Genomic DNA, 17,882 nt, shown 5'->3' with positions numbered 1-17,882 from the left:
CACACCTGTCCACCCATGCTGCAAACCTGTCTCTAACCCACGTCACCAGCAATTCCATTTTACTCAAACAGCACTAAGTGTTCCTTTCCTTTTTGAACACTTTCCAAAAAAAAAAAAAAAGAAATCCTCATTACGTATTAAGTTAGACCCAAACTTCTGAGCCTGGATCAAGATCAACGTGCTGAGCCCCACCTCCCTTCCATCCGGGTGTGTGGAGGGTCCCTGAACCCTGAGCCATGCCACTGGGTTACAAACTGTTCTCACTCTCAGCCCCCTTCCGGCCTTCAGGCTTCTCCTGTGGGCGCACAGCAGAAGCATTTTCATTTACTTTCCTTTGAATTCCTGTAGCATAAACCCTCAGTATCGTGTATTTTAATCAACTCCCATTAAATTAAAAAGTTCTTTTTGAGAGAAAGAATTGTATTCATTACTGTGTCTGGCATACCATTTCACAGAGTAGGTGATCAATACATATTCATCAAATAAATGAATAACTATTACAAAGCACTTGAGTTTCATATAATTGATACGCATTAAAATTTTTTTCTTTTTCATTTTTGGCTGTGCTGGATCTGTGTTGCTGCGAGAGCTTTTTTCTTGCTGTGTTGAGCGGGGGTTGCTATCCAGTTGTGGCGCACAGGCTTCTCACTGCAGCGGCTTCTCCCGTTTCGGAGCACAGGCTCTAGGGCACGTGAGCTCCATCCTTGTGGCTCCTGGGCTCTAAGCACAGGCTCAGTAGTTGTGGTGCACAGGCCTAGTTGCTCTACAGCATGTGGGATCTTCCCAGATCAAGGATCAAACCCATGTCTCCTGCATTGGCAGGTGGATTCTTTACCACTAAGCCACTAGAGAAGCCCTCAAAGTTTTTAAAATTATAAATAGAAATGATATACAATCAGTACCTACCAGTATAGTCACATTAGCTATAGAATATTGAAATAATTCCTGACTACAGCCCTTTGTTACCCAACTGCCTCCTGCTACCAGCATTGGCCTGGTCTCTCCTCCCCTGGGAGCACATGGACTCTGCAGCTCCCAGCTAAAGGATCTCTGCCTTGTACAGCAGGAACAATCCAGACTTGATCTGATCCAGCCTTGAGACCACCAGTGGCACCCATTCTGACCGATCCAGACCTGTGTAGTGTCACTGTTAAATATTTCAATAATTACCACTGATTATAAATAAAATGTAAACAGTCTGAAAATGGTGCCTCTCCTCACTGCAGAGGTTCTTACAAGACTCTGCAGAGACAGGAACAGAAAAGGAAGATGATACTCTGCAGGCCTCTGATGGTTTAGGGAACATCCGTTAGGACTCGGTCTTCACGTAGAACAGGAGATAGGCAGTCTCCCGCCTAGAAAGGAAAAAAGTGCAAGGGCATCACTGAGACGAAACATTCAGAGTTCATTACTACATTATTACTTCACGCTAGAACACCCATCAGAAAACTTCCCGGATTACTGGATCAGGTCTTCCTCTACCTATCAGCTCAGAGCAGACAAAACTGGGGACCTGGGTAAATAACTATTAGCTAACATCTCAAGCAGGGGTTGACAAACTATGAGCCCATGAACTTAAGTAAATGTAACAGGAACAAAGCTACATATGCTCACTCATGTACCACCGGTGGCTGCTTTTGTGTTGCAGAAGCAGAGCCAAGGAGCAGAGACACAGGTTGTGTATCCCAGAAACTGAAACATTTGCTCTCTGGCCTTTGACAGAAAAAGTCTGCCAAACCCTCGTTATTTATTGATCTAAATAACGGGGGATCACTGACAACCAAAAGGTGACCAAGTGTGTATCTAAGAGTGTATCTAAGGGAGATGCTTAGAAGAAAAGGAGAAGAGGAAAAGTAGCAGGTTGCAGGGGTGGGGGGAGCAGGATTTCAAGCACAAATTTCACCCAATTTATCAGTTTCCAAGTGAAGACCTACTCATGTGGCTGGGGCCATGTCCCGCACCACGCTTAGTGTGCAATGTCACCTCTAACCCAGAAGCTCTGCAGAAAAAACTTGCAAAGTCTCTGCCAAGCTTTTTCCTCTCCAGCCTCCCCTCTGTGTAGTTACTGATTTTCAACAATATATTTACTGTTATTGACTAAATTCAAGCCTCCGTACCAGACAACGGAGAAGGACAAGAGTGATCCTTGCCTCCAAAGAGTTCACGGTTAACGTGAAAGAATGTTATGCAGGTGAACAATGACCGAGCAGCGTGGTCCTGGCTGTGAGGAGGTGAGCACATGACGCAAAGCACCTGAGAGGCTCCTGCAAACCTGCCTGGATGGTGCTGGGAAGGCATTTCAGGGCAGGTGGGCATGAGCAGAAGCACGGAAGCATGAAGGTGGTTTGCCTCAGGGACAAACTAGGGGAAGGGACAGCACGTGCAAAGCCAGGGATGGTGTGATGTTTGGGAGCCTCAGACACTTTAGCACTGCTGGGTCTAAACTGCAAGAGCAGGACCTCCCTGGCAGAGCAGTGCTTAAGACTCCACCTGCCAGTGCAGGGGACACGGTTCCATCTCTGGTCCCGGAAGGCTCCGCGCGCCGCGGAGCAGCTGAGCCTGCGCACTACAACCGCTGAGCCTGCAAGCTCTGGGGCCTGTCCTCCGCAGCGGAAGCAGCCCCCACAGTCAGAAGCTTGCACACCTGCAACAAAGGGCCCCCGCCCGCCACAGCCAGAGAAAGCAATGAAGACACAGCACTCACAGACATTTTTTAATTAATTTAAAAATACATATGTAATTTCAAACCTTTATCTATGAAAAAAATTTACAAAATAAACTAGGAGAGGAGCAGCACAGTGGATGGGGCTGAAAAACAAGGCTGAGCATATTCTCTGGGCCTCCAAAGGTGAGTGGCAGCCCTCTCCTACAGCAACAGATGCCCTGACTGAGCTGGGCATCCCAGTGCCCTGGGACCCACCACCAAGCCCTCCTCACCAGCGGTAGTTGTGATTTCCATAGGTACACTGGACATCTTTCCAGGACACCTGCAAGGACAAAGACAAACCAGGTTAAGTGGCCAGAGAGTGATGGTGCTGCCAGCTGCCCTCGCTCCCCTAGAAAGACCAGTCTGACTATTCCCAGGCCCGACCACCCAGTGATAGGCGCTCGGCACACCGAGTCCCGAGTGCATTGTCTACACTTGGTTATGCCGGGCCCAGATTTTGTAACTCTTTCTAGAGCTTCTTGCCTTCATAGGTTAGCCCAGAGCACAAGCTTGCAGGGCCCTGAGCTGAGAATTCCAGAAACCAGGACGCTAGGCTAAGCAGACTGTAGCAGAGCTGTGAACCAGACTGGGCTCCATGCAGTAAAGGGCTTCAAATTTCACAAAGGTTCCCCCGCCACAGAAAACAGGACCTCAGTGTGTCTGGGTCCCAATGGCCTTCCAGTCCTGGCTCAGAACCCATTAGAGATGGAGAACCCAGGGCAAGAGGCAGTTTGGGAGGACATGTCTCACCCAACAAACATTGGAGTCGTTGAAGCAGAACCATTCTCCATCTTCAGAACTCCGGATGTAGGCACAGTAGTGACCGTAGTCAGCATTCCCCACGTGGGCGATCACAGCAAAGAGCTCATAGTGCCCTCCATGCTGAAGGACACAAGGATAAGGGACCCCATCACACCTCCTCTTCCGACCCTCTGCTTCTCAGTGCCTCTCTGCCAGGCACTGGTGCACCCATGGCCCCAGAAGACCATCTCTGACCACAGATGCTCATACCTAATTACAGCACAGCTGTGAAGCGAAGTTTCACACCAGGTTTACAGATAAATCTGGGAACCAGTCTCTACCCCAAAATAAGAAGGAATGAGCAGTTGAGGAAAGCTCCCCAGAGACAATGTGCTTAAACTGACCCTGAAGGATCTGTGGAGGTCTGGCAGCACGCTCCGGGGGATGGTGGTGGGGGAAGGGGTCAAGGGATGGGGCAGGGGTGCAGGGAGCCACCGAGGCCAAGTCAGGAGTCAAAACATCCCAGCAGTGGCAGCCTTGGAAGGCTCTGCGCAGAGGAGCAGCAGCATCAGATTTGTGTTTGAGAACACCAGAGTGAAGGGATATGAAAATGGCTTGAGAGTCCAAGTGAGGCAGAGTCACAGCTGAGAGCAGAAGAAATGTCGAGAGACTGACCACCCGCAAGAAGCACCACGAAATGACAACATAAACATAACATGGTATCATAAACATAATTACCAGCTAACTTCCAGCATTTGGCTAAGTCTTCACATACATTACTTTTTTGTAATCCCAAAAGTGAACTAATATTTTATTTTTCCATGATTTAAATACAATATTTCCTGGGAGCTCAGCTGGTAAAGAATCTACCTGCATCGCAGGAGACCCCAGTTTCTGGGTCAGGAAGATCTCCTGCAGAAGGGAACAGCTACCCACTCCAGTATTCTTGCCAGGGTCACAAAGAATCAGACACAACCAAGTGACTTTCACTTTCAAATACAATATTCTTCTACATCATAAAGCACCCTCAAAGAAAAAAATTACTTTGTGTTGTGAATTAAATGTTTCTACTCCACCTGACCAATTAAAGAGTCATATCTAGATGCTGAGTCTATAATTTTTTTCTTTAGAAACCTAAGGTTCATATGCTATAAGAAAATTATGAGCATAAATATATAATTTATGTGCTATAATATTAATAGCATACTGGAACTGTTATATGATAGGTGACAGACAAACGTATATCTAATATAAAATCTGAAAAGTGAATATTTCCATTAGCAACACACGCAAATATTTTATGACATACTTGCTCAAGTGAACTACTTCAAAACAAGCTTAAACGTTATTATTCTGGTTCTTTGTTAGATTTGTATTATTTATTGCTTTGCTAAAAGTTACAGCTTTTTATGATTTTACAGTGCCTTTAGCAGTCTCGTGATGACAATTTTACTAACTGCAGACATACTCACACATCTACGCTGTATATAAAAAATATGCCTAAATATGTCTAGCCACTGAGAGAAAACTGCCTTCACACCTTTCATGAGAAGCGTAAGAATCAGAAGCAGGAAATACTTTGCACTTCACTTAATAATACATCTTCAGGGACTTCCCTGGTGGCACAGTGGATAAGAATCCAACTGCCGATGCAAGAGACACAGGTTCGATCCCTGGTCTGGGAAGACTCCACATGCTGCAGATCTAACCCACAAGCCACAACCGCTGAGCCCGGGTGCTGTGATTACTGAAGCCCACGCATCTAGAGCCTGCGCGCCGCCACAAGAGAAGCCACCACAATGAGCAGCCCCCTCACCACGATAAAGAGTAGCCCCTGATCTCCACAACTAGAGAAAGCCAGTACAAAGCAACAAAGACCCAGTACAGTCAAAATAAATAAAATTTTTAAAAAAGATGCTATGGGGACTTCCCTGGAGGTCCACTGTTTAAAATAATAACACATCTTCAGAACAAGACATTCAAGGCTCATAAGACAATATGGTATGCCTTCATCTAACATGATGCATTCTGAAATGGATTTTGCATCTGATGAGAGCTAATGACTAAGTAGGATTCTATGTTTAGAGATAAATGTGATTCATACGCACTGCTTCATTTAATATCCACAGCAAACCTGTACATGGGGTGTCGGCATTAATCTCATTTTGCAGACGTGGAATCTGAGCTCAGGGAGTAGAGTAACTCATGTCAGATTTAGAGCTCATCAAGAGGCGGGACCTCCACCCAAGCCTGCCTGGCTCTGGAGTGCCAGCTTTTGACTCCAGTACTGAGGAAGTGGGGGACAGATTTGTGCAAAGTCAAGAAAAAACAGTAAGTCACTCTGCAACTGATGGATACGGTGGGAAAGAGTAAGTAGGGGGCACTGCAAGGATGAACCCCAGATTCTTGGCTTGGAAATTAGGAAGACGTTGGTGCTATAAAGTTACACATGGAACAGAGGTGTCTGGGGATGAAGACAGCGAGTTTCTCAGGACTCAGCCGGAGGTGGACACCCTGGTTTGGGGATCAAGAGTGAGACCTGGGTAGGGAACAGGGACTCAGAAGTCCTCAGTTTCAGATGATCAAAACCATAAGAACTAATGAGAAGACATTTGAACAATGGGAAGAAAAAGGAATGCGATGAAAACTAAATACCAATAAAAAGGGGCAGGAAAGGATCCAGAAGCAGAGAAAGAAGCCCCAGGAGAGAGGTCTGGAGGAGACAGATGTGAAGCAGAGCAGAATCAGTAAGACAGCATCATGGCAAGGGAAAGACCAGCATAGCCACCAGGTTTGGGGTAATTAACCCTGCTCCCTTTGGTCTCAGAAAGGCTAGGTAGGAGACAATTCTCTGTGAAAAGGGAACAGTGGTGAGAGTTTTCATTTTGAGCAAGATCTCCACAAGAGTCAGGAAAATTGTACTTTTCTTCTCAATACAGTCAAATAATGTCCCTTACCTGAGACTCTGAAATGGGATTATGAAGGGAACAGGATGAAGGTGGTACAAACTGTGAAATGAAAATATCTTCTGCCTATTAATAAACAAGAAATGTCACAGCCACCAGCGATCTATGACCTCCAAATGTGAATGAGCACTCCCCAAAACTGAGGTCCAGCAGATTCTGCCACCCCACAGTGACTGCTGTTGGGGGTGGGGGTGCAAGAAGCCAGGCAAACAAAGAAACAGGATTGGCTGAGGTGCTCAGGTAGCTGAGCTGCACACAAAAGGAGTGAATTCAAGCCCAGAGGTTTGCACCCATACATAGAGTGCCAAACTCCTTAGCTTCATACCTGACCTTTGATGTTCAGACTGCCTGCTCCCTCCACTGCAAACTTGTATATAGCCTGACTCCCTGGTAGCTCAGATGGTAAAGCATCTGCCTGCAATGTAGGAGACCTGGGTTCGATCCCTGGGTTACGAAGATCCCCTGGAGAAGGAAATGGCAACCCACTCCAGCACTCTTGCCTGGAAAATTCCAGGGGTGGAGGAGCCTGGTAAGCTACAGTCCATGGGGTTGCAAAGAGTCGGACACGACTGAGCAACCTCACTGGTTCACTGCCCTCTTGCCTCCTTGGAGCAGTTTTCTCAGAGCTACTGAGATACTGTCTGTGGGACTCTGAGTCCTAAACATTCCCACCAAATAAAACAACTCTCTTCTTTCAGGTTGTAACTATATTTTTTAGTCGACAAAATGAAGCTTGGTCCCTAAAAGGGAGGGCTCAAATCATTCTCTGTTTTCCCGTGAGGACATTACACTGGGTTTTTAACATTACGCTGGGGCAAACTCTGGATGGAACTATCAGTTTACAGGAAATACAAGAAGAGAGGAAAGCACCAAACAAGACCACCAGCCAATTCTGGGTGTACACAAAACCCTTCAAACAAATGCATCTCAAGGAAAAGAAAAAGAGAGAGAACAACTAAGAAACAGAACCTACGGAAAAAAGAAAGGCCAAGGGAGGGAGGGAGCAAACCGAGGCAAATGCAAGTGTAGACCTTATGTGGACCTAGATTCAAACACAGCAAACATCTTACAGGACAGTCAAGGAGATCCACATACCGACTGGATATTAGAGGATATTACATAATCATGAGATGGAACTGGTCATGTTTGGAAAAAGCATGCTTCTTCTTTAGAGAGACACGTGCTGTGCGCTCAGGCGCTCAGTCATGTCCAACTCTTACAGACCTCATGGACCGTAGCCTGCCAGGCTCCTCGGTCCATGGGGATTCTCCAGGCAAGAATACTGCAGTGGGTGGCCATGCCCTCCTCCAGGGGATCTTCCTGACCCAGGGATTGAACCCAGGTCTCCAGCATTGAAGGTGGACTCTTTACCGTCTGAGCCACCGAGGAAGCCCTAGACAGACATCATGAAATACTTGCAAAGGACACACATGGCATCTGAGATTTGCTTCAAAATAACCCAGTAGAGGTTTGGAGAAGGAAGAGGATGGGGTGCAAGTAAAGAAAGACGGGTTGTGAGTCTGCACAACTGTTTAGGCTCTTGGTAGATAGGGAGACATTATACAATTCCTCACACGTCTTTTCAAGGTAAAAGAATTTTAAGATACTTCATTAGGTAGGCTGTGCAAGTGGAAATAAGGAAACTGGAAGGAAGGAACAGAATCCTATGCCCCAAACAGGGAAGGAAACGCTGTTATAATAGGAGCCACTCAAACACAGTCACCAGGGTCAGCCCTCGATTTTCAAAAACAAACACAAACCCATAGTTCTAGAGCACGGATAGTAAGCAGCCCAGTGGAACAAAACAGACAGTCCAAAACCTGACCCATGTATATATGGCGATAAATGTAGGATTTTAAACCTATGGAGAAAAGACATTTATGTCACTTTTTCTCAGAATCTCCCGACAACTTACTAACTCAAGACAACTGGATCCAACTTGACTCTAAATCAATTTGGCCCCAAGTGCTGGCTGCTTTCTTATCCCCAAGGTGAGTGTAATCTGTCGGGAGAAGGAAGCAAGGCTGGTGCTGCTTAGCACCCAGGACGCGGGTCACCTGTGGCACACCCTATGTAAAAGGAAGGTTCTGAAGTATGGTTCCTTCCATCAGTGCTGGGAGATAGCTGAGCACAAATCCAGCCATTAGAAATAAAGTCTTCTGAGTCTGAACAGAAATGCAGCTGCCAACAGCAACGCTGGTGGGAATGTGAAGCTAACAGCCCCATGGCTGTTATTCAAGAAGACTCCAAACTCCTTATTTGAAAGATCAGTGTTTCTTGAATGTGTGAGTATGTTTCCACAAATCACACTGAGCGTTGGTGAGAGTTCCTCCCTGTGCGTCCTGAGCTCAGCCACAGAGGAAAGGATAACGCCCCCAAACCCAAAAGGCACCTCTGGTGTGTGTGATGCTGGGCAGCTCACGGGAAGAAGACAGACAAAAGACGTGGTGTCTGATGGGCAGGAGGAGGGAGACAGAGCTCTGATGAGGCCAGGGTGTGTGTGTGGCAGGGGTTGGGGTGGGGGGGGTGTGTGTGCGTGTGTGTGTAAGGAGCACGAGGGCCCTCACCTGCTCCTCAGCACTGCAGGGCTCTCCCTCTGTCTCAAGGAGCTTGGTTAGATCCAGACTCTGGGGGAAATACAAGGAGTGGCAGACTTTTTCTGCCCGCAGGTTTCTGATGGAGAATCTCATGAGGTGGATGGTCAGTGTTTGGGGCAAGTGGGTCAGTGTCAAGACCTGGAAAAAACACAGTCACCATGGAGATGAGTCCCAGGCACTTGAAACAGGTCAATTCCAAGAAGCACCAGGGCTAACGGGATGTTCTTCCTCCCCAAAAAGAAGGGAGTGGAACAGCACCCCTCCTCGGAATCTGCTGGGTCTCCCACAGAAGGCTTGAGCAGCCCAGGGCTCCACAGGGGTCTGTAGGGGACTGCAGAGTCTGCTACCTGAGCCCAGGCGAGGGTGGGCCTGAGTGTGGCTCTTGTGCCCTCCCCACCCCCACAGTGATGGGGCCCCAGGAGCGCATTCACAGCTCTGGGCATTAGAAGCCCCAGGATCCTGGACCCAGCCAGGCGGATTTCCTCTCTCAGCGTGGCCCCTCCCCAAGGGTCCCCACCCCCTACCCCACGGTCCAGGGAAGCCTCTGATCAGCAGCTAGTACCTGCCGCCAGCGAGTCTTCCTGCCACAGCTCCCACAGAAGCACTTGTCTGTGCTGGACAGCTCCTGGGGCTGGAAGAAACAGTGAAGGGCGTCCTCCTGCCCCAGAGAGCAGGGAAAGCCAGGGTTACTCCACCTGGGGTCACCCCTCTCCCCACAGATGAGGGTTCTCCCCAAGTCCCCCTATCATCAGCCCATATGGTGCACATGCCAGGATCTCAGAGAGGATCTACTTGTTGAGGAGCAGGAAGGACAAGGGGAGCAAGAGGAGAGACTTATTTTTCCTGCAAATCAAAGGAGAACTTACCCAGATCCATGGTTAGGAAATGGAAATTAGTTTTTAAAAGCCAAGGGTGCATTAAAGAAGCAAGGGAGCGCTGGCAACATTGGGCTGCAGGGAATAGCAAACTCCCCAGGAGGAATCTCACCAGCGTTTTCAGGGGCTTCCAGTGCATATCAAAGACAGAGAGGGGGAGGGCCAGCATGCTGCTGTTTCTGCCCATCTCCGAGGTACATTCAAGACAGGCCAAGGACTCCTTCAAGCGGATGGTGTAGAGGGCTTGCAGCCTTGCCACCTGCAAGGTGGGGCGGGGGGGTGGGGGGCAGGAGGAAGAGGGGCAGAGAGAGCCTGAGTGAGCAGGTCAGCCACGTCCAGAGCTGGAGGTGCCACACAGAGCTCCAGAAACAGCGGCTGCCCCCGCCCCTGCTCACTAAGGTGCAGAGAAGTCACAGTGGCCACCCTGCACAACTGCGGTTCTACACGTTTCCTCTTGGTTTCCATGTGCACAAGGACAGCACCCTCCCTTTCTGAGCTCTCCGTTCTAGGACTTACCAAGTCCACATCTGTGATCTGGTCCTTGATCAGGTTCCAGACTGTGAGGTAGAGCTGGGCAGCGTCGTGCTGGACAAACACTGGCCAAAGAGAAAAGCAACTCCCAGGGTAAGGGCCCAGAATGCCAGTCATGCCCTCCTGCCCCAGCTGCCAGACTAAGTATTCATACCTGTTAACACCATTTCCTTTGTGATACTTATCACAATTTGTACTCAATGTTTGGGGTGTTTATTTTGTTTTGGCTTGTCTCTCCTCTCAATTGTCAGCTCCATGGAAGCAAAGACTCTGTCAGTCTAATTCCCTTGCCAAGTCAATAACCGGAACATAATCGGTGAGCATTACTTATTAGATCATCCACCTAGGGATCGAACCGGGGTTCTCCTGCTTTGCAGGCAGATTCTTTACCATCTGAGTCACCCAGAAAGCCCAGCTGAATGGTTAATCAATCCAAATTCCAAGCTAATAATCCCAAAACAAGGATTAACAGGCTAGTAGCAGGTTGAACTGATGCTGTCTCCAGAGAATTACTTTCAGCAGGCTGCCTTCCCCAGAGCCAACACAGGACATGAAGAGGGTCAAGTCACTTTGATAGGCAGAAACGTCCTGCCTCGTCTCATTCCAGAACCAGGAGTCCCAATTCATCTGAGAAATACCAGGGCCCTGCCCAACCTATAATTTCCTTCACTCCTGCTACATGCAGTTACTACACAAGCCAGAGAAAGTTCCTGTCCCCAGGAAACCTACATTCTAGCAGAAGGTGAGTATCCGCATACTCACATCTATGGACTCACAATTTAGAGAAGACTTCCCCAGGCGTACAAACTGTTAGGAAAACTAGAGAAACATGAGTTATACCTGGGACAGCAGAGAGAGGATCTCTCTAAACCCACTCCTCCACAAAAGCAACAAAACCAAGAATTTACAAAAATCTTAGGAATTCAAGAAAAATTGTAGAGCAGGAACTGCAGCTTCCTCAGCTTGGCTGGTTCCCACACCCTCTTCAATGCTCTGCAGAAGCCTTGAAAACGAGAAGCCTTGCAGTTGCCAGAGGCGACAGGCTGGGGCTAGACTGGGCACCTAGGAAAGCCCTGGCCAGGAGCATTCCCAAGATCTGACCTGTTTGCAGCAGCTCCAGGGAAAAGCCCATTTAAAGGAGGTTGCTGTTATTTAACCTGACTCAGAGCTGAAAGCCTGTAGTATTCCAGGGTGTCTGTGGAAAATGCTTAGTGACAAAAAACAGTGCAGTTGGACATGACTGAGCGACTTCCCTTTCACTTTTCACTTTCATGCATTGGAGAGGGAAATGGCAAGCCACTCCAGTACTCTTGCCTGGAGAATCCCAGGGACAGAGGAGCCTAGTGGGCTGCCATCTATGGGGTCACACAGAGTTGGACACGACTGAAGTGACTTAGCAGCAGCAGCAGCAGCAAGGCAACCATGCCAGCTGAGGAAAGAAAAGCCTGGCCAGAAACTCAAAGGAAAGATCTTAAAGGGAATAAGATGTTCACTTTCACTTTCACAGTGAAAGTGAAGTCACTCAGTCGTGTCCGACTCTGCAACCCCGTGGTCTGTAGCCTACCAGGCTCCTCCGTCCACGGGATTTTCCAGGCAAGAGTATTGGAGTGGACTGCTGTTTCCTTCTCCAGGGGATCTTTCCAACCCAGGGATCAAACCCACGTCTCCTGCATTGCAGACAGACGCTTTATGGTCTGAGCCACCAGGGAAGCCCTCACACTTTCAAAGGCTCTGACATATTCCTGGTGATCTGGAAGGTCAATTTCACGCCCAGGATCCAAAAGGATCCCAGTCTTTTCCATCTGACTGATTTTAAGGTTCTGTGCAAGTATGAAATGAAGGCTCAAAGCGTTATAAACTGCCTGGGCTTTGAAGATGCACCCAATCAACACACAGGGCCCCTTGGCAAAGACTAGAAGACTTGTTGGTGCAAAGCATTTAAAGAAATTTCTAGCCAATCACTATCTGACACTTAGCTAACCATAGAAAAACTCCAATGGCCGCATACTACCGGGAATATAAACATTACAGAATCAGTTTCGGAAAGACTAAACGAACAGCCACAGTAAAAGCAACAGCAAGAACAGACCCCACTGTAGGGGTTTCTGATGGTCAGTGTTGTCACATTATCTAAAGTGTCAAGTTTCTAACAAAAAGTTACAAGACACACAAGGAAACAGAAAAATACAGTGCACACACAGGAAAAAAAGCAATCACTAGAAACTCACCGAAACGCCCCAGATGTTATCGTACTAGACAAAGACTTCAAATTAGTTATTACTGTATGTTCAAAGAACTAAAGCATCCAAAAACCCAAAATAACTAAAGAATGAAAACAATGTCTCACCAAATAAAAAGTATCAATAGAGAAAAAAAAATATGTAAAAGAACAAATTGAAATTCCTGACTGGAAGAGTACAAGGACAGAAGTGCTCACCAGAAGTAAAGAGCATATCTGAGTTGGCAAAGGAATCATCAAACCTGCAAGTAGGTCAACGGAGGTTATAAAGTCTGAGGAATGAAAGGAAAAATGAATGAGGAAAAATGAACAGAGGATCCACTGGGTTCACTGATGAATTCAACCGAACACTTATGAGAGGAATTCTTCCAATTCCCCAAAATCTCCTCCTAAGACAGAAGCAGGGAGAATACTCCCCAACTCATTCTATAGGATCACCTTCACCCTAATACCAAGCCAGACAAAAACATTCCAGTAAAAGAAAACTACAGATCAATATCTCACATGAACATAGATTCAAAATCCATAAGATAACATTAGCAAATAGAATCCAAAAAATGTAAAAAGAATTATACACCACAACCAAGACTTATCCCAGGCATGCAAGACTAGTTCAACTGGAAATCAATTCATGAATCTATAACATCAACAGGCTCTAAAGAATATTCACATGAGTACATTAAGAGATACAGTAAATCATCTGCCAAAATCCAAAATCCATTCATGATAAAAACTCTCAGTCAACTAAGAACTGACAGAACCTTCCTAAGATTGATAAGGAACATCTTCAAAAACCCTACAGCTAACATCACATTTAATCGTGAGAAACTAGCAGTGTTTCTTCCAAGATCAGGAAAATAAACAAGAAAGTTCCCTCTCACCACTCCTTTTCAACATTGTATTGGAAGCCCTAGCCAATTGGATAAGAAAAGGAAATAAAGGGTATACTGACTGGAAAGGAAGATTTAAGAATGTCCTTCTTTGCAGATGACATGATCATTCATGTAGAAAATGCAAAATAACCAAAAACTCCCGGAACTAATAAGTGATTATGGTTAGATTGCAGGCTATAAGGCAAATATACAGAGGTCAATCACTTTCTTATATATCAGCAATGAACAAGTGAGATTTTAAATTTCAAACACAATATAATTTATATTAGAGCACATGAAATGAAATACTTAGATATAAATCTCACCAAATATGTATAAGATCGATATGAGAAAAGCTATAAAGACTGATGAATAAAATCAAAAGACCTACCTAATGGAGAGATATTCCATGTTCATGGATACAAAGACTAAAAATTGTCAACATGCCAGTTCTTCCTTCTAATCTGATCTCTAGACTCAATGCAACTCCCAACAAGATGCCAGAAAGTTATTTCATGAATATTGATAAACTTATTCCAAACTTTACCTGGAGAGGCAGAAGACTCAGAATAGCCAACATAGTACTGAAGGAAAAAATCAAATAAAATCAGATAATATCAAACTACAGAGCCTCTGTTATCAAGATAAAGTGGTATTACAAAAGAATAGAAAAATAGACTGATGGGACAGAATAGAGAGCCCAAAAATACATCAAAATAAACAATGTCAAAAGACTGAAAGATCTTGGGAAAGACTGAAGACAGGAGGAAAAGGGGAAGACAGAGGATGAGATGGTTGGATGGCATCACTGACTCAATGGACATTAGTTTAAGCAAGTTCCGAGGGTTGGTGATGGACAGGGAAGCCTGGCATGCTGCAGTCCATGGGGTCACAAAGAGTCAGATGCGGCTGAGCCACTGAACTGACTGAAACAATTGTCAATTGCTCTTTCACAATGGAAACCAGTGTTTTCACCAAATGTTGCTAAAATACCTGAACATTCACATGAAAAAAAACCAATCTGGACACAAACCTCATATCCTAAAAAAGAAAAAAATGAATAAAATAGATAACAGACCTAAATGTAAAATGCAAAACTGTAAATAAAATTCCTAAAGATAATATAAGACTAAATCTACACGACCTCAGGTTTGGTGATTATTTTTTAGATATGACAGCAAGGTATAATCAATAAAAGAAAGAACTGATAAGCTGGACTTCATTAAAAGTAACAATTTCTGCTCTGTCAGGAGCATGAGAAAGCGAACTACAGATTGACAGAAAATATTTACAAAAAAGATATTTTTAAAAGACACAAAATATACAAAAAACTCTTCAAACTCAACATTAAGAAAACAAACCTAACTGGAAGGGCTGATGCTGAAGCTGAGGCTCCAGTAAGTTGGCCACCGATGCAAAGAGCTGACTCACTGGAAAAGACCCTGAAGCTGGGAAAGACTGAGAGCAGGAGAAGGGGGCCACAGAGGATGAGATGGTTGGATAGCACCATCAACTCAATGGACATGAGTTTGAGCAAACCCTGGGAGATACTGAAGGACAGGGAAGCCTGGTATGCTATACTCCATGGGGGTCTCAAAAGAATCAGATATGACTGAGCGACTGAATTAACAACAGAAAAGGAACCTGAGCAGTCTCCAGTGTGATGTGGAGAGAGGAGAGATATATGTGAGGGAGATTAAGAGGCACGAACTTCCAGCTGCAAAATAAGTGAAGCATAGGGATTAACCGTACAGTGTGGGGAACAGAGTTAATAGTTACGTAAGATCTTCGCATGGTAACCCATGGCAATTAGACCTATGGTGTTCATTTTGAAATGTATAGAAATATTGAATCACTTTGTTGTGTAACAGAAAAAAGTGAGAATATTGAGAGACAAATGAAAATAAAAACACAACATACCAAAATTTATGGGATGCAGTGAAAGCAAAGCTGGAGGTAAAACTCAGACTACAAATGCTTATGTTAGAAAACAAGGCAGATCTCGAATCAACAACCTACCTGACAATGCACGGAAACAACCTACCCTTTGATGGAGTCCCAGAAGACGAGAAGGGAAAGGGTAGAAAACTTATCTCAAGAAACAGTGGCTGGGACGTCCCAAATCCGGGGAGACATTCAGACATTGAAGTTCATGAAGCTTGTTGGTCCCCAAACATATTCCTCTCAACTAGCTGTTCTCTGGAGAAGGCAACGGCAACCCACTCCAGTACTCTTGCCTGGAAAATCCCATGGACGGAGGAGCCTGGTAGGCTGCAGTCCATGGGGTCACTAAGAGTCGGGCACGACTGAGCGATTTCACTTTCACTTTTCACTTTCATGCATTGGAGAAGGAAACGGCAACCCACTCCAGTGTTCTTGCCTGGAGAATCCCAGGGACGGGGGAGCCTGGTGGGCTGCCGTCTATGGGGTCGCACGGAGTCGGACACGACTGAAGCGACTTAGCAGCAGCGGCAGCAGCGGCTGTTCTCTAAGACACATCATAATACTGTCAAAAGTCAAAGACAGGAATTCCTGGTGGTGCAGTGGATAGGACTCAGGTTCAAGCGCTGGTCTAGGAAGATCCCACAAGTCACAGAGCAACTAAGCCCATGGGCTACAACACTGAGCCTGTGCAACAGAACCCGGGAGCTGCAATTGCTGAGCCCACGTGCCCTCGAGCCAGTGCTCCACAACAAGGGAAGCCACCACAATGAGAAGCCCACACGCCACAAGGAAAAGTAGCCCCCACTCCCCCAAACTAGAGAAACGGCCCATGCAAAGCAACAAAGACCCAGGGCAACCAAAAATAATTTTCTTTTAATCAAAGAGACCTTAAAAGCCGTATGAGAAAAGAAGCCTGTCATCCACAAGGGAACCCGCTTCGTAAGGGTCTCAGTACATTCTCAGCACAAACTTTACAGACCACGAGAAAGTAGAAGGTACATACAGAGGGATGAAAGGAGAAACTGCTGATAAACAGAACTTTATCCAGGAACGCTGTCCTTCAGAAATGAAGGAGAGACACAGGCTTTCCCAGACAGAGAAATGCTAAGAGATCATCACCACCAGGCCTGCCTCACAAGGATGGCTGAGAGGAGTTTGCCGGGCTGAAGTGAGAGGATGCTCACTGGAATAAGGAAAGAGGCTAGACCAGCTGAGCAAGAGAGGAGTACCTGCAGCAAGTGGCCCTGAAACAACTGGATGCCACGCACAAAAGAAGGAAGCCGGACCCTTGCCTCACCCCATTCACAAAGTTTAACTCTAAATGAAACACGGGTCTAGATCTAAAAGCCAGATGCATGAAACCGAGAAGAAGACAAAGGAGAATGGTGAGCAATTATTAATGGGTAGAGGACTTCTTTGGGGGGATGATAAAAATTTGCTAAATTTAGACTGTGATGATAATTCCACAACTCTGTGAAATCCTAAAAACCTCTGAATTGTATACTTTTAAATGACTAAATTTATAGTATGTGACATATATTTCATTTGAATCTGTTTTTTTAAAAAAAACAAACAACTAAGCTATTTAAGAGTTTCCTTCCGTAGAACATGGTTTCTCCTTACGAATCCTTTATCCTGTTTCTTTAGGATGCTTTACCTGCAGCTGAACCAGCTTTGAGGAGACTCCTAGGCTGACTTACTCCACTGAGAGGCAGGAAAAGAGTGAGTACGAAAGAAACACATGAAAAATGAAACAAATGCTGTCCCTGTGAGATGAGGGTTGTTTAAGCTATTTCAGATCCACACACGGGCATCCAACACAAAGAGGGTCTCCTTCCTGTGCACTCAAGGGCCATCAGGCCCCTCCTTTCCTCCGCTCTCCTCTCTTCTGCTCCGTCCCCCTCACCCCTCCAAGAGCTCCCCTTCCCCTCAGAGCACCAGGCCAGGAGCCAGAGCAGGAGGACCATCTTACACGGAATGTTGTACTTCTGCAGACAGTAGGCCAGCTCCGTGGGCTGCACCGCCTTCTTCCGGCTGTCCTGCATCTTCTCCAGCAGCAAGAGCAGCTGGAAGGGGACACTCTTCCTCTGCTCCTCAACTCCGCCTGGTACCGTTATCCTGCCAGGTGAGAAGAGCCACGAACCTCCCTGTCCCCACTGTTCTCAACACCAGGGCCACACTAGAGTTACCTGAGAGAACTTTCAAAGATCTCCATGTCCAGGCCACTCTGCAGATGGACCACGTCAGGATTTCTGGGGGCGGGGCCCATTTATCAAAATTTTTATTTCCCAGATGACTAAAATGTACAGACAAGGCTGAGGACAGCCATGTCAGCAAATCAGCTATAGAGCGTCCTCTCGAGACGGGGCACCCTCTCCCCACCCTGCACGAGAATCACACCAAGGTGAAG

At 46.3% G+C, this 17,882-nt stretch overlaps 1 protein-coding gene across 4 annotated transcripts in view; it reads right to left on the bottom strand.

Annotated features, from left to right (window-relative positions):
- Window positions 1–399: 399 nt before the first annotated feature.
- Window positions 400–17,882, bottom strand: part of USP18 (ubiquitin specific peptidase 18) — a 34,600-nt gene continuing 17,117 nt past the window's right edge. For all 4 annotated transcript variants that reach the window (XM_027967768.2, XM_027967767.2, XM_060414182.1 and 1 more), the window contains exons 4-11: window positions 17,445–17,590; window positions 10,403–10,482; window positions 9,999–10,145; window positions 9,574–9,669; window positions 8,982–9,149; window positions 3,458–3,589; window positions 2,938–2,987; window positions 400–1,355 (exon numbers count right to left, since the gene is read on the bottom strand). In XM_027967768.2, the coding sequence (XP_027823569.1) occupies window positions 1,310–1,355; window positions 2,938–2,987; window positions 3,458–3,589; window positions 8,982–9,149; window positions 9,574–9,669; window positions 9,999–10,145; window positions 10,403–10,482; window positions 17,445–17,590 (865 nt within the window). In that variant the 3' untranslated portion in view covers window positions 400–1,309. The remainder of the gene's footprint in view (window positions 1,356–2,937; window positions 2,988–3,457; window positions 3,590–8,981; window positions 9,150–9,573; window positions 9,670–9,998; window positions 10,146–10,402; window positions 10,483–17,444; window positions 17,591–17,882) is intronic.

The sequence above is a fragment of the Ovis aries genome, chromosome 3, assembly GCF_016772045.2.
Source record: "Ovis aries strain OAR_USU_Benz2616 breed Rambouillet chromosome 3, ARS-UI_Ramb_v3.0, whole genome shotgun sequence".
NCBI lineage: Eukaryota > Metazoa > Chordata > Mammalia > Artiodactyla > Bovidae > Ovis > Ovis aries.
This window is presented reverse-complemented; position numbering and strand designations above follow the sequence as displayed.